Raw genomic sequence first — 17500 nt, forward strand, 5'->3', positions numbered from 1 at the left:
TTTGTTTTCCCTTTTTTTTTTCTTTCTTTTCTTTCTTTCTTCTTCTTTTTTTTTACTCTCTCTCTCTCTCTCTCTCTCTCTCTCTCTCTCCTTTCGCCGCTGATACATCGAGACTCTACGAAATCTATCGATAACGTAACGTTGTTAGACAGATGGATAGATGGAAAGAGATAGGAGATAGGAGATAGAGAGATAGAGATAGAGATAGAAAAAGAGAAACGGAGAGGAAACATCTCTCATTTTCATTTTAATTATAAAACTAACGCTATCACATTGCTCTCGATTTTTCTTTCTTTCCTTTCTTTCTTTCTTTCTTTCTTTTTTTTTTGTTTTCTTTATTTTTCCTTTTCTTCTTTCACAACGTTGACTTCTTATCACCTGTTAAATAAACTTTCTCTATTTATCAAGAACGATCTTTCTTGTTCTTACCTTTTTTCTTTTTCTTCTTTTTCTTTTTCTTTTTTCTTTTTTTTTTCTTTTTTTTTTTGCTTCTAATACACAAATACGCATAAGTAGAAAGGAGGAGGAGGAGGAGGAGGAGAAGGGAGATTATGACGATAAATGGATTTCCAATATCAAATATTCTATTAGAATTAGAATTAGGAGATATTATTATGATAATAGGAAAATGGAATTATAGTTCATTCAATACGTAAAGATCGTTGTTTATTATGTATGGATACATTTGCCAAATGTGATATTATAGTGTTCATATGTGTTTGTTTTTTTTCTTTTTTTTTTCTATTTTCTTTTCTTTCTTTCACTTTCTTGGCTCCTTTTTTTTTCTTTTTTCTTTTTTTTTTTTTTTTCTTTTCCTTACTCTCGCATATCTATATTTTTCATACATGCGTACATACATACGCATATGTATATATGCGTTCGTTAACGTTTCATAAAAATTATCTAAATTTTACGTTTTTTTTAAGATTATATAAATTTTTTCATTTCTATAAAATGATACAAATTACGTTTCATGAAATTAACGATTCATCTTTGTGTAATCGTATTAGCCGGAAAGCGAGTTCGATTAGTTACTTCTATGGCATGGATAACAAGTTACTTAAACGGCTGTTAAATCCTTAGTCAACAACTAACAGTTATCTAACTCTCTAACTCGCAAATTTGACTATACGATACTTACCTTGTTCATTATCTCTTCGTCCACCATTATTTACGATTATTTCGATTAATTTCTAATGTGCATACGAGCGCTTATAATTATATACTTTCTCATGCCTTCTTATCGAACATATAAAAGAATGAAGAGAAATTTTAGTGAAAAAAAAAAGAAAGAAAGAAAGAAAGAAAGAAAGAAAGAAAGAAAGAAAGAAAGAAAGAAAGAAAAATATATAAGAAAGAAAAAAAAATCTGAAAAATTCCTTAGAGAAAAAATAAATATAGAATACGAAAATGGCGTAGGAACGAATAGATAGAAAGGAAAGATCCAATTTTGTACTTTCCTTCTTTTTTTTTTCTTTTACACGTACATTACACATATATATATATATATATATTTTTTTTTTTTATTTTTATTTTTATTATATTCCATGAGAATTGTCATTAGCGATAAGTTTTTACGATGGGTATTAGAAAAATAAAGAATAGAAATCAGAATAAGGAGAAGAAGAAGAAGAAGAAGAAGAAGAAGAGAAAGAAGAAAATGATACATTAGAAACAAGTTATCTTTTTCTCCGTATCCTTTCTTTCTTTCTCTCTTTCTCCCTTTCATTTTTTTTTCTCTCATTGATTAAGATAAAAGGTTGATACCTTAATACATTGAAATTCCTTGACATTAGACCATCTATGACAATTTACTATCTGTCGACCTGTCTATCAATCGAAAATGATTCAATCCATTTGATCTAAGCTTTCCAGCACTTTGTTATATATAATTCTATCGTATATGTTTACGTAGAATATATGTAGGCATATTGATGGTTACTACTAATAGTACTATCAGTATTAGTAATAGTAATGGTATTAGTAATGGTAGAATGACAAAGCATTTCTGACTGGCTTCCTGCCAATTCTCTCTCTCTCTCTTTCTCTCTCTTTTATATTCTTTTTTCTCTCTCTTTCTCTCTCTCTCTCTCTTTCTTTTTTTATATATATATATATATTTCTATCTTTATCTATCTTACCTTATCTTCTCTATTATCCTTTTTTCTTTTTTCTTTTTTCTCTAACCGGAACTCTTTGCAAAAGCATTTCTGAAAAATCCAATGGCCATTTTTGTGCGTTCTTTAAATTCTCTTGATTTCGTTATATAACGTCGCTATCCGTTATCGTTTTTCCCTTTTTCTCATCTTACCCTATCCTACCCTTTATCCCTCCCCTGTTCTTCCTTTATAAAAATCTTTAAAAAGACTTGCGCGCGTATACGCGCGCATGCATGTATACACACACACACACACACACACACACATAATGATTTTTCTTACAGTACATATCGTTTTTCGTTAAGAAACATCGTAATATTCATTATAAAAGGGGAACCATTTAAAATGGTACTGCGTTTAATCCAATTGAAATATTTTTAATTTATAATATTATTTTTTTCTTCGTTTTTTTTTCTTTTTTTTTTTTAAACGTCAAGCTGATTTTAATATTTATTTATTATCCTTACTTATATTTTATTTAGAATAAAATGATCGACTGTAGTTGAAAAAGAAAAAGAACTTCGAATCTTGTTGTACATCGTTTATGTTCTTGAATTGGTCGAATCTGATTTTATCATCCCCAATTTTATCCACCCACGCATTCTCATCGCACCCTTATCGTACCCTTCATCCCCTATTTCCCTCTCTCTCTCTCTCTCTCTCTTCGATTTAATTTTTCGTAGAATCTTTAATTATCAGAATTTTTTTTCGATATCATCTAACACATCGAAATCGTAAGTATTACTGATGAGATACAAACACACATAGGTATACGCGCGCGTACACAAACACTTACCCATATAAAATTGTATCGGCACTTTGAATATCGAGTAAATTAGGTATTAGGAAGTTGGTAACGTAGGTGCGTCCTTTAATCCGACGCACACATTGACAATGGTAAAGCTAATTGCACAAGGGTGAAGAGGTGAATAAGGGATTGGAGATGGGCACAGGGGGTTGAGAGAAAGAGGGTTTGCAACCGGTTCGGTTGAGTTCTAATGAAGCTTTAAAAGGATTATACACCACGATTGCGTTTCGTGTCAACGACAGTGCGGATTTACATTTACCCTCTACTATTACTACTACTAGTATTACTACTACTATTACTACTACTACTACTACTACTACTATTACTATTATTACTACAACTATTACTGTTACTATGCGTGTAAATCGTAGGAAACTATTTGTAGCGTTCCCTCAATTAGCGAGGATTTACGTGTTAGAAAATAGATACCCCACCACCCCTCTCTGTATCACCAACTGTCTAATCATCATCTTCCTCACCCCGCGCTCACTTATTCTCCCATCCTACTCCCTCTTTATCCTTTTCTTCCCTTTCTCGGAAAAAGAACACTCGACTCTAACTTTCGATACTGCCACCATTACCAGTCCTTCTCAACGGAATTAATGAGAACGTTAACGAGAATCGACAGAATCGAACGGTATATATATATATATATATATCATCCCCCCGCCATTGTCTTCTCATTAATTTTCTCTTTAACGATTATTTTGCAATTGTCTGCGTCTACGTTTTATCAACACTTCGTTAGTAGATTTCGACGTTTTTAACTCCCCGAATCTCTCTCTTTTTTTTATTTTTTTTTATTTTATTTTATTTTATTTTTACTTTTTTTTCAACGTTCCAACGTTAGATCGGCCACACGATTTTGTTGTTCCTTTTTTTTTTATTTTTTTTTCGTTAATTTATTTTTGTTTATTTTCCTTTCGCGTCTGTCTTTGTTTGCTCGTTCATTTTATTGTTGTTGTTGTTGTTGTTGTTGTTATTGGGTTTTCTTTTTTTTTTTTTTTCTTTTTTTTTTTTTATATTCAAATGATGAAACTAAAAAGACTAAGAATCTCTTTAGAAACAATTTTTTTTTTTTTTTATCCCGACCATCGCAGTACTTCTATAAAATTAACCAAATTGATTGACACGCTCGTTTAAGTAGTTCAAAAATTTTTTGTTTTTAAAATTTTTGTTTTATTTCTTTTACTTTTTTATTTCATGAGCGCAAAATTTTTTTTACAATCCCGTGTCGACAGTATTATTTTCGAGTTTATATATAGGATGATGGTCCAATGATTCTTTTCTTTTTTGTCTTTTTTATTTATTTATTTATTTTTTTTTCTATAGTTTTTATTTTTTTTATTTTCTCATTGTAAAACTATTGAGTCTAATTGCGAGTCGAAAAATCAATTGTTCGATATTTTAATTGCAACAGCTTAGGGACTTTTATTCGGATCGATCGATCGATCGATCGATCGATTTGATATGAAAAGCAAGAATATCTAATAGCTGATCGATTGATAAATATATACAAAAACGACGAGATTTTATTAACGACAAACGTACCCCTACACACACACACATACACGCACGCACGCACACACGCACACACGCACACACACACACAATCACATTTAAAATTCTTCCATCAAATGATCGGTGAATTTGATTTTGCTACGCGTTTTGCAATTACATTTTATTTATACTCCGATTACTTATTAACATTGATTATTATCGATAACATGATAAATGTGATAAGAAATTATGTTCTATGGTATCGTTTGATAAACCTATTCATTGCCTTTCTATTTATCTGTGTATCTCTCTCTCTCTCTCTCTCTCTCTCTCTATCTCTCTCTCTCTATCTCTCATTTTCATTTTCGATATTAGTTCGAAATTTCGGGATTTATTCGAGATTCGTTGTTACACAATAGGTGTAGCTATGATTGGTGTCGATAGTTTCCTTCCTTCCTTTTTTTTCCTTTACTTTCTTTTTCTTTTTTCTTTTTTTTTCCTCTTCATTCATTCATTTTCCTCTCCATAGGCAAAAGGTAATTTTGATTTTGGACGATAACTTTTTTACGATTGTATAGAACTCGTTCAATTGACTTTTTTCTGTCTTTCTCTCTCTCTCTCTCTCTCTCTCTCTCTCTCTTACACACACACACACACACACACACACACACACACACACACACACACACATTTTTCTATTGAATCATTGTTGTTTGAATTAGAACGAAACTGTGAATGATGACATCGAGAAAGAGTAAGGGAAATTTTTTCTTTTTTTCTTTTTTTTTTTTTTCTATTATTATTATTTTTTTTTTCTTTTTTACGACAAATCTCCTTTCCTGATGACAGTAATAACGATATTATCGAGATATTAAATAGATCAGTTAGAACTTTAATTTATTTATATCCATAATCTATAAAGAATTAATTCTTTCTCTTTTTTCTTTCTTTTTTATTTTTTTTATTTTTTAATTTTACTTTTTTTTCTATTACATATATATGTATATATATATTTTTTTTATTTTTTTTTTTTTTTTTTTGGAATATCTTTCCCCGCGGCGAATCAAAATGTATTTTTCATTAAAAGGAGGAAAAGAATAATGAGAATTAAATATAAATGAATTAGATTGTATTCTCTCTGTCTCTTTCTTTCTTTCTTTTTTTTTTTTTTTTTTTTTTTTTTCTTTTTTCGTATTCTTGCACGAAATAATACAGGTCATATACGACCTGTGTGTACGTGCAAATAGAATAGATCTATGTGAATCTGTTATTATAAAAATAGTTTGAGTCAAATATTTGTCGTTTTGAGATAATACATTTTTTTTTTTTTTTTTTTTTTTTTTTTGAATAAAAGAGAGAGAACGAGAGAGAGGGAGAGATATATGAGAATGTAAAACAAGAAAAGTGATAAATTATATTTTTGTCCGATTTTTCACGTAGACTAATTTAGTTTCATGTGGTTATTGGCATTTATTATATATATTATATACTATATACACTATACATACATATATATATATATATATATATATATATATATATATACTTCATAATGGTTATATGTGTCTAATATATATATAGACATGATGATAGGTTGAAATTCGTTCATCGAGCCGATTAAAAAATTTTACGCCTACTCGAGAGGACACGACACGTCCACTTGTTTTTGTCACAAAATCTATTTATAATCACGTTTTTGGCAACTACACTAGAAATTCGTACGTCTCTGTCTCTGTCTACATATGCGTGTGCGTGTGCGTGTGCGTGTGCGTATATGTGTGACACACAGAGTGAGAGAGAGAGAGAGAGAGAGAGGGAGAGAGAGGTGGTGACGAAAAATTTAATAGCTTTTGACTATCTTTCCGACGTCTCCCTTTTATAATATATCTATAATATATTTCAAATGAAAATAAATCAAAGGGGAAGTGCTTTTCGATTAATCGACTCTTCTGAATGAAATTTATCAGTCGAATAGTTACGATATCATCATTTTCAAAATTCTTATCGAAGTTAATTAAACGAAGTAATATGTTATTAACGAGTACCTTCGGGAATGATATATTAAATAAAAATTTTACCTATCACGATGTGATAAACAGTGTAATATTAGTGTTATAATATTTTTCTGAATCGTAAATTTGAAAAAAAAAAGAAAAAAGGAAAAGAAGAAAATTATTTTTATTTCCATTTTTCAATTTTTTTTTATTTTCTTTTTTTTTTTAATTTTTCTACAATTATCACGATCCATCTGTGTTACGATATAATTAATGCGAAAGAAATCATATGTATATATATATATATATATAGATTTTTTTATTGTTAGATATTATATATTTTTATATAATATGAATAATATATAATAATAATAATAATAATAATAATAATAATAATAATAATAATAATTTATAAAAATGTATATATATGTATATATGTTAATAGTCATATAATTTTTGATGCAAATTATTTATTATTTAATATTTGATTAGATTACAATACTTAATTGAAAATGATTTTTATTTAATTATAATATATTACATTTTTATATAATAATTAGTTATATACATATATATATATATATATTTATCGTTTAATATAAACTTTATGATTAAATAGAATTTGTATTAATTAAAAATTTTCATTAAGTACGATTCAGACTTGCTTATTATAAATTCGTTCGTTCGATTTATATATTAATATACATACGTTATGTATTATCTTTGAACGATCAACAATCACAAAGGTTAGCCTTGAAATCATAATATTTATCCAAGGACATTGGATACAAAGACGCGTTGTCATTTCTAAAGGATATAAACACAATGTAACAAGATCAGAATAGTCAGGTAGTTAGTTTAATTTCGTATTTCAATGATAACAGACGTACGAGAAATTATATATCGCGTACATACATATTTTAATTCTAATATATTAACTTTTCGTATTAAATATTATTATTATTATTATTATTAATTATTATTAGAATAATCGTTAACGCAAATACGTATTATATGTGAATTTTATATTAATCAAACAAATCTCCTAATCGTTTTATTCTCATCTTTTGTCAATTAAATATCATCGACTTAATTAATTTTTATTAACTGTACGTCCTGACTTTTAAAAGAAATAAATTAATCTCGAAATTGGTGCATATAATAACGATTGAGGGTAAAGGAAAGAGAGTGGAAAAGATAATAAAAAGAAAATAAATAAATAAATAAATAAATAAAAGCGTGGGATAAAAAAGGTTTGAAAGTTTGAAAATAATTATTCGACATGTATACGAACTTTCATCAAAAATGGAACGCGATGAGGATCCCACGTCGATTGGAGTCACCAAAAATGGTGAGAATTGAAACAAAATATTCTAAATTCGTTTCTAAAAAAAAAAAGAAAAAAAATCTCACGATACATACATACATACATACATACATATATATATATATATATATATATATATATATATATATATATCAATTTTGTTAATCATTAAATATATGTATATATACATTCATTTAATATTAAATTGTTATAGATAAAATTGAAAAAAGAAGAAAAAATTTGTATATATGTATGAACATATATGTATAATTGTTGTATCATTGAAATATATAAAAGATAAATAATATATATAAAAAGTTAATATAAATAAATGATTTAGGCAAAGATCGTAAAAGAAAAGTCACCATCGCCGGAACGAACGGAAACATCGTCAATGATTTATCTGTTGATGAAATCATCGATGAACAAACAAAAGATACAAAAGGAGGAATCACGTCGGGGTCATTATAAAATATTTGGTGATCTTTCAAAATTATCATGCATTAAACGAACTGATTCTAATGATTATAAAACGAAAGTTAAGCAGGAGGATACGTTCGAGATTTACGACGATAAAATAAAGTCGAATAATATCGATATTGATACGTTCACTGATTCGAAAAATAATGTGTTATTGTCCAAAGAGAATGTTGATTGTTTTATTAAGAAGGAGATCAAAGTTGAGAATGATTTATACGAGGATGTTTCCGTTAATGACAATACTTCGATCGATGACCCTTGTCGATTAATCCAAACGAATAACGATCAAAAATGTTCGTCTATGTTATATTCATCGGTTGATGATTCCAATGATGATGATGATGATGATAATGATGATGATGATGATGATGATGATGATGTTTTTACTAAAAAGAAATCAGAATCGATGATTGATCCTCGTCGATCAATACAAAAGAATAATCGAAAACGTTCGTATGTTCCGTCTTCGTTGTCTGAGTCTCCTATCGAAAAAAAATGGCGACCAAATTCAAAGAAAGATATCAAATCAAAAATAAAGTCATCTACACCGAAGAGGATCATACAATCTTCTATGTCGGACATGAATGAGCTCATGCGAATTACTAAAGCTTTTCAAAATCGAAGGGAGAAACGTGTACCTGTCATTTATGATAGGGCTAGACCAGGTCTTCGTATACATATTATTTTTTCTTCTTTTTCTTTTTTTTTTTCTTTTTTTTTTTTCTCTCTTTCTTTCCTTTTCTTTCCTTTTTTTCCCTGTTGTTCTCGTTCTTCACTTTATTTCATAGAACAGATGGAGAATAATTTGTGTATTGTAGTTATTTGTTTATTTATTTCTATTGGAAAAAGTTGAATTATTTTTTACTTTTTGTCTATTTATTTATTTATTTATTTATTATTATTATTATTTTTTTTTTTTCGTAAAACTTGCAAATAGATATCATCAAAATTCGGTTTTCTATATACGTGTAATATATTTAGAATTTTGAAAAAAGAAAAATATACATTTATACGACTCATTCACATGTGTATCTAAGAACGACAAAATATACACACGCACGCGTATATATAAAATGTCTACAGATAAGTGTGTGTATTTGTGTGTTTTATATATATATATATATATATATATATATATATATATATATACACAAAAATATATATATATATATATATCACACGTTTAATACAAATCAAAGTGTATCAAAATTCGTTGTACATACTTATTTATTTTCGTTAGAGATATATCATCGATTTAGAAAAAAGTACACGCACTTACACACACACACACACACACACACATACAGATACACCTTCCTCTCATTCATTTTCAAAGCTATTTTATCGCGTACGAACATGATACATCCGATAAAATAGAACGAACTATAACAGGATTAGTTATTTCTCTCTCTCTCTCTCTCTCTCTCTCACACTCTATCTCACTCTATCTATCTATTTCTCTCTTTCTTTTTTTTGTTTCTTTTTTCTTTTTCTTTTTTTTTTTTTCCTAATAACGTTTTAACGACGTCACGTTGCATCGGCGTCGCGTTTACACGCGAACATCTTATTCGGGTTGAAAAGTCATGCAATTTGCTGCGGCGTTATGCATAAGAGCGACGTATGAGGGTTTGTGGAGACGCTAAAGAGGGATGTAAGAGAGTAAAGAGAGAGAGAGAGCGAGAGAGAGAGAGAAATATATATATACATATTTATATATACACATACTAGCCAGTAGCAGCATATTCTTTGTCCTAGAAAGAGTGCAACGTACTCAAAACGTTCATTGTAACAAACGTTTGCATTTCTCCGGTTAATTTCAGCGGCAGGGTAAACAACGGTTAAACACGGTATTACGGATCTTTGTTACTAGTCTCTCTCTCTCTCTCTCTCTCTCTCTCTCTCTCTCTCTCTCTCTCTCTCTCTCTCTCTCTCTCTTTGCGCACAATAGATATCTCCTTAGAAAATGCAAACTACGATAAACGGGTACACGTTTTTTAAAAAGCGAACTTCATTCAAGATTAGATACTCGGCTGGTCTATTGCTGGTATGCTGATGCATCCTTGTTACATTCAACACATACAGAGAGACAGAGACAAAGACAGAGAGAGGGAGAGGGAGAGGGAGAGGGAGAGAAATTATCGATACACTGTATTACATACCTTTCTCTATATCTATACAGGCTAAACGAAAAGTTTCTACTATTCTGATTTCTTTCTTTCTTTTTTTTTTTTTTTTTTTTTTTTACAATCAATTGCTCTTCTTCATTTTTGTTCGTTTTATATTTTTTTTTGTGAGAGAATTTTTTTCTTTTTTTCTTTTTTTTTTTTTTTTTAGATTTCTTTTTAAGTTTGCGGTTTATATCAGACCTTAGTGATTTTTTTTTTTGTTTTTTGTTTTTTTTTTGTTTTTTCAAAGCTTGACTTCGTTGACGATTTGAAAATTTGCATAATGAGACAGTAAATGTTAAAAACGGTCGGTGATAAATTGATCGGTAAAAAAAAAAAAGAAAAAGAAAAACAAATAAGATTTCGAAGACACGTAATTAATTTTTAATATCGTCTAAGATCTTTTGGTTACTCCTTTCTTTTTTATTTTTTTTTTTTTTTTTTTTTTTTGTTCTTTTTTGTTTTTGTTTTTTGTACCGATCATTTATCTAGCACGTATATGTGAAATATATTTATACGTTTGTGTAACTTCTTTGTGTACACTCGTAGATTTCCGTAAATATGTATCTTTCTCTTTACGTGTGCGTACGTACGTGTGTATGTGTGTGTGCGTGTGTTTGTATATATATATATATATATTTTATACACAAGTTTTTAGGTAAATTTCAACCGAGAACAATCGTCGCAATTTGTTCTCTTATATACATACATACATACATACATACATACATACATACATACATACATACATACATACATACATACATACATACATACATACATACACACATACAAATAGAACAAATATTTATCTGAAGATTATTAACACGCGTTTTTGTTTATTTTACACGAGTGTTTCATAGGTAAATTTCACGTAAGGATAATTCCATCTCACGTACGTTGTTCTATTTTCTTTTCCTTTTTCCTTTTTTTTTTTTTCTTTTTTTTTTTCTACATACATGCCATATATCATACTTCAGATAACAAAATATTTATTTAAAAGACTATTTATAATCTATTTATCGTTTATCCGTTCTAAATCATTTGCGGTATATGATTCACACGTATTATTTAATTAATATTTATCTATGATATACCAGTTACTCGTATTAATCATATTAAATATTTGTTTATTCGTGACGATGAATAATTATTATTAATTAATTATTTCGTTTAAGTATTGATTAAAATTATACGAAAAAATTATTCAAAATTGTTCGTGCGATACGAACTACGTATTTATTGTTAATCGATCGATATATATATATATATGCATATATATTTTTTTTTTTTATAGTTGTTCGTTCCTGTATTTCGTTTTTGAACGAGAGAAAGAATAAAAAAAAAAAAAAAGAGAGAAAAAAAAGAAAAAAAAAGGGAAACAGGAAAAAAGAATAAATAAAAATAAATAAAAAAAAGAAAGAAAAAAGAGAGCTAGGAAAGAGAATTGCAATGGAGGAAGTACTTTTTTTAATGATTTTTAATTTGTAACTTTTTTTTTCTCTTTTGTACTTTATCATAGATGTACCCTTTCCACCGTCGCACAAGCTGACAGTGGCTGAGGTCTTCGATTCGGGAACGGATCGGCCGAGACCGGAAGTTCTTAAGCAACACTTCACTCTCGAAGGTAGAATCGACGAAGCTGCGGCCCTTCGTATAGTCAATGATGGTGCCGCCATTTTACGCTCGGAAAAGACAATGATCGATATCGAAGCACCTGTAACCGGTAAGTTTAAATTATTTACATTTCAAAATATATATATATATATATATGTCTTTAAATTAAGTTTCTTTTATAATATATAACGAAAAATGTTTAATCTTTTTATCTTTATCGCATTGTCGATCAATCACGAGTAAATGTATATATATATATATATATATATATATATATATATATATATATATATGTATGCTTGTACTTGCGTTTTTATATATATATATGCATACAGTACATGCAACTTACGTTCGTTTTTAAAATGTTAATAAAATTTTGTTAAATCATTATTTACGATATTGTTTATCGTAAATTATTATTCTTCTTTCTTTTTTTGTTTTTTTTTTTTTTCCTTTTACAATATTATATTTGCTCAGTCTTTTTGAATAAATTAAATAAATCATCCGGGTATTTATAATAAATTATGAAATATTTATGATATGACTTAATGAATTATATCGGTCGTAATATTTATATACTCCGACATTTAACGAAAAATTTAATAAAAAAAATCAAAAATGTTTATATAACTTCTTTTTTTATTTTTTTTTTATTTTTTTCTTTTTCCTATCAGTATTATTCTTTTTCTTTTTTTTATCAATTAATTGTAAGAGGTTTCTTCCTTTTTCTCTTTTCTCTTCTTTTCTTTTCTTTTTTTTTTTCTTTCTTTTTATAATTTTTAATATCTCAACGTGGATTTTTGAGAATTTAATTATTAATAGTTTATAGAGGACGTGAAACGGTTTATTAATTTTTGCGTTGAAAGCAAAACCGATCAACAATGGATCGGTATGGATTAAGAATCGAACATGTGTTAAGTTTACATAACTCGATTTATATGATGATGTAAGTGAGTGAGCGAGCGAGCGAGCGAGTCCATCTATCACAAGTGTAACCGGATCTGGTCCAGATTTTCAGCCTCATTTCAGTCACGCTCGTGATGATCCATATATGAATGAATTTATATCACGGATGTTAACAATATGCAGTAATCGTGCTATTTTTTATTTTTTATTTTTTATATAGAATATATATATATATATATATATATATATATATATATATGAATTCGTTTTATTAGATGTTAGTTATACATTAGTTTAATTACGTGATCGATATTAGAAGCGAACAAGTTGGGAAATTTATAATTAGCCTTTTTTGTTTTGCTTTGCAATTATGAAGGAAAGAGAAAGAGAGGGGAGGAGAAATAGAGAGAAAAAGAGGGAGAGAGAGAGAGAGAGAGAGAGAGAGAGTATATACGAAAGAACGTATGTTTTCTGTGTAAATTTATTAATTAGTTATTTATATGAATATTAAAAGAGTAATGAAAAATATAATATATATTAAAATTCTAATTACTTTTCTTAATTTGTTCTCGGTCTGTTCTGATTTTTTCTTTTTTCTTTTTTTTAATTCTCGTTTCTTCCTCTCTCTCTCTCTCTCTCTCTCTCTCTCTCTCTGCCTCTCTCTCTCTCTCTCTCTGTCTCTCTGTTCTTTTCTTTTTTTTTTTTAAACTCATTTCGTTACACAATTTTTTTTTCCTTTTTTTTTTTTATGATTTTTACAATCTCCTAGTGCATATTACAAAAGTTCACGTAGATGTTAACAAACGTTAAATACGAACTTTTGTTTTCATTGTGTTATTTATTTTTTTTTTCCTTTTGTTTTTTATTTTGTATTTTTTTTTTTTTTTATTTTTCGAAAAGTACACACAGGGGCGTGGTGGCGGGGTTTACGCGCGGTTGAAAAGTTTTCGGACGTTCATAAAAATCAATTGCTACTTTATTCTTTTTGTTTTTTATGAGGTGGAAGAGGGAGGGAGGAAGAGAGGAAGGAAGGAAGGAAGGAAGGAAGGAAAGGGGCGGGTAATTGAATTTTTTGAGATTTTGTTTGTTTATTTATTTATTTATTTATTTATTTATTTATTTATTTCTTCTTTTTTTTTTTTTTGCAACAGAATTTCGATTTAGAAACTTTTAGTGAGCTGCTCTCTCTAACCATCCTGTAATAATAATAACGAAGTGCTCGTAATAGACACATGTCCAGTTTAACTTGGCCGACTCACGATACAAATTTGTATTCGACAAACTGCGCCATTTCTCCCTCTCTCTCTCTCTCTCTCTCTCTCTCTCTCTCTCTCTCTCTCTCTCTTTCTCTTGCATATCTTTTGTCTCTTTTTATTCGTTGTTGTTGTCGTCGTCGTCGTCGTTGTCGTCGTCGTCGTCGTCGTCGTCGTCGTCGTCGTCGTTGTCGTTGTCGTCGTCGTCGTGCCAGAAAGTAATCGTGTGTCTGTCACATGCACGTTCTCTCGTTCTTTCTCATTCTTTTTACAGTGAAAAAAAGATTTGCACGTACAAACACACAAACATTCCCTCTAAGAGAGACACGTACATTACACACGTGTATTTTTTTGTGTGTGTATATATATATTTATATATAGGATGTGCGTCCATAGACGTCCGAACAAATATCTCTTGACCGTTTGAAGTTGGAATAAAATTTTAATAAAAAAAAATTTGCAAGTCCCTGACGTCATTTACAAAGTGCACGTGAAATTTTTCTATTATTTATTTTTCTCTTTTGTTTCTTTCACTTCTGTTTTTGTTTCGTTTTTTTTTTGTTTTTTTTTTTTTTTTTTTTTTCTTTTTCCGTTTTGTTTCATTTCGCTTACTCCTGACCTTTTCGAGATATGTAAGGGTGAATAGTTCTTTTTTCTTCTTTTCTCATTTTTTAACCCTTTTTTTTCTTTTATTTTTTATTTTCTCTTACGAACACCCATAATTTTTTTTTTTTTTCTTTTTTCTTTTTTCTTTTTTCTCTTTCCGTATATTTATACTGCAGTGATCATTTGCGATTAGTGAAAAATGTTTACTGTCCATCATTTACGAAATAATCGGTGTTTTAACGACCCAATAACATATTCATACTGTGTCTATATATATATATATATATATATATATATATATATATATATATATATATGTATATGTATATGTTTATGTGAGTATGAATATACACATTTTGGCAGAGGCCTTTTACGATACGTGGAATTGAAAACAGGATGTAAACAGGACATAAATCTATCGGTTTTCTTAGTTTATATGTATGTATATTCTATATATATTATATACATTAAGAAATGTCGATATTGTAGGAGAGTGATAGATTAAAAAAAAAAAAAAAAGAAAAATTTGTTTTCCTAATGATGTACGGAATATATAATAATATTACGCTAATATTTTTAACGTATTATCTTCGAATGATCTATGGAAATTTATTTCTTTTTTATTCTTAAGTATGTCGCGTTAATTATTGAATTACATATCTTATCAATAGTTTAAAAATTTTTTTCTTAGAAATATTTTGTATATATATCGGCATGAAATAATAATTATAATAATATTTATAACAATAATATACATATATATATATATATATATATATATAAAATACATAATTTATTATATAATAATAATAATAATAATAATAATAAAGATAATAATAAATATAATAATAATAATAGATGAAAGTTTTATATTATATTTGCACAGAGAAAGAGAGAGAGAGAGAGAGAGAGAGAGAGAGAGAGAGAGAGAGAGAGAGGAAAAGAGAGGGAGAGAGAAAATGATAGTACCACGTAGAGAAAAAAGCTGTGTATAAATTAATTGTTTCGATAAAATCTATTTACTTTGACGGGGGAAAAAAATATTGCTGATAGAAGAAGCGAGGAAAAAAAGGTAGAAAAGAGAAGAGTAGATTCAAAAGCTTGTCGAGATGATCGAAGAACAAAGATAAAACAACGATTTACACGTTGATCCGATTCCACCCACCCACCCATCCACCCACTCGTCTAAGTGGGTAGACGGAGGTGGTGGGATCAAAATGTTTTGAAGTGATTTTAAAAATTAATTATCCCTTTTTGCCACTTTGCAAATTCAATTATTTTCCTCTATTTATTTATTTATTTTCCTCTTCTCCTTTTTCTTTTTTTTTTCTTTCAATTTTTTTTTTTTGCCCCATATACATACCAATTGTAAAAGCAAGATCGTTCAGCGTTTGTTTTTCTCTTTTTCTTTTTTTTTTTTCTTTTTTTTTGTTTCTTTTTTCTTTTTTTTCTTGTATCTCGCACGAAAACAATTACGCAAGTTACCATTGCACTCGCATTAATTCGCTCGAGATAAATCACGTTTGACGTATAAACTTTCTTAATCGTTGACTTTTTCTTTCTTGAACTTCTTCTTCTTCTTTCTTTTTTTTTTTTTTTTGGTTCTTTTCTTTTTTTTTTTAATTTTCTTTTTTTTTTTTTATAATTTATTTTATCTCGCACGACTCGCACCAAACTCGTTCTAACTATTAAATTTTTTCCTTTCTCTTTGACGACTTGTTGTTTCGCAATGTGTTAAGAGTTGGTAATCGTTAATGCACAACTACCATAGTTGGATAACGTCGTAAAATCAGGTCTCGTTAATCATGCTACTCCGGTTTGCATATACCACTTTACATATAACAACCCTACGTGAGTATATTACTTAATAAGAAAACCAAATTTAATTTACTCGACTCGTGATATATTTATTAAGCTGACGTTAACTTTCTTTCGAGTTTCGATTAAATCGAATTAATTATTTGTACGTGCTTGTTTTAATGTTATATACTTTTCTTCGTCATTCTTTATTTCTTCCTTTCTTCCTTTCTTTTTTTTTTTTTTTTCTTTTTTTACTTTTTCTTTTTTATTTAATTTAATTCATTTTTAATACCATCCTGATGAAACCTAATAAAATAATAAAATTATTCATCCTGAAATTATAAATAAAGTAATGAAATAATTAATTGCGAGAAATTTTTTTAATTAAAAAGAAAAAAAAAAGAAAAAAGAAAAAAAAAAGAAAAGAAAAATTGATAAGTACCATTAGAAAGGCATATTACAAAAATTTGACGAATTTCGTTAGAAAAAAAAAAATTTATCGGACAATCGATGTGAGCTTGAAGTAAAAAATGATTAAAACAAAATAAAAAAAAGGGGGACAAAAAAGAAGGAAGAAAAAAAAATTGACGAAAAAGTATCGACTGAAAAATCGATTAAATTTCCATTACGAAAAAAATTCATTTAAAAGGAACAAAGAAAAAAAAATGGTCAAACGTCGTTATGAGTAGTCGATGAAAAAAAAAAAAAAAGAGGAAAAAAAAAAAGAAAAAAAGGAAAAATAAAAGTAAATGAATAAAGAGACGACAAATTAAAAAAAAAAAAAAAAAAAAAAGCATTTGCTTAAAACAATAATCCGGCAAATTGAATGCTTGCGGAATGAAAGAAAAGAAAGAAAGAAAAAAAAACAAAAAGAAAGGAAAGAAA

The 17500-nt window shown here is 28.2% G+C and overlaps 1 protein-coding gene across 8 annotated transcripts in view; it reads left to right on the forward strand.

Annotated features, from left to right (window-relative positions):
• LOC118440255 (serine/threonine-protein phosphatase 2B catalytic subunit 2) overlaps nucleotides 1–17500 on the forward strand; it is a 203523-nt gene that overhangs the window by 57553 nt on the left and 128470 nt on the right. For 3 of the 8 annotated variants that reach the window (XM_035863038.2, XM_035863041.2, XM_035863042.2), the window contains exons 1-3: nucleotides 7457–7812; nucleotides 8129–8933; nucleotides 11956–12159. In XM_035863038.2, the coding sequence (XP_035718931.2) occupies nucleotides 7744–7812; nucleotides 8129–8933; nucleotides 11956–12159 (1078 nt within the window). In that variant the 5' untranslated portion in view covers nucleotides 7457–7743. Of the gene's footprint in view, nucleotides 1–7440; nucleotides 7813–8128; nucleotides 8934–11955; nucleotides 12160–17500 lie in introns of those variants that run through there. The other 5 variants (XM_035863046.2, XM_035863045.2, XM_035863043.2 and 2 more) reach the window with 4 other exon arrangements.

This window comes from Vespa mandarinia, chromosome 7 (assembly GCF_050613455.1).
Source record: "Vespa mandarinia isolate Hongniang chromosome 7, ASM5061345v1, whole genome shotgun sequence".
Taxonomy (NCBI): domain Eukaryota; kingdom Metazoa; phylum Arthropoda; class Insecta; order Hymenoptera; family Vespidae; genus Vespa; species Vespa mandarinia.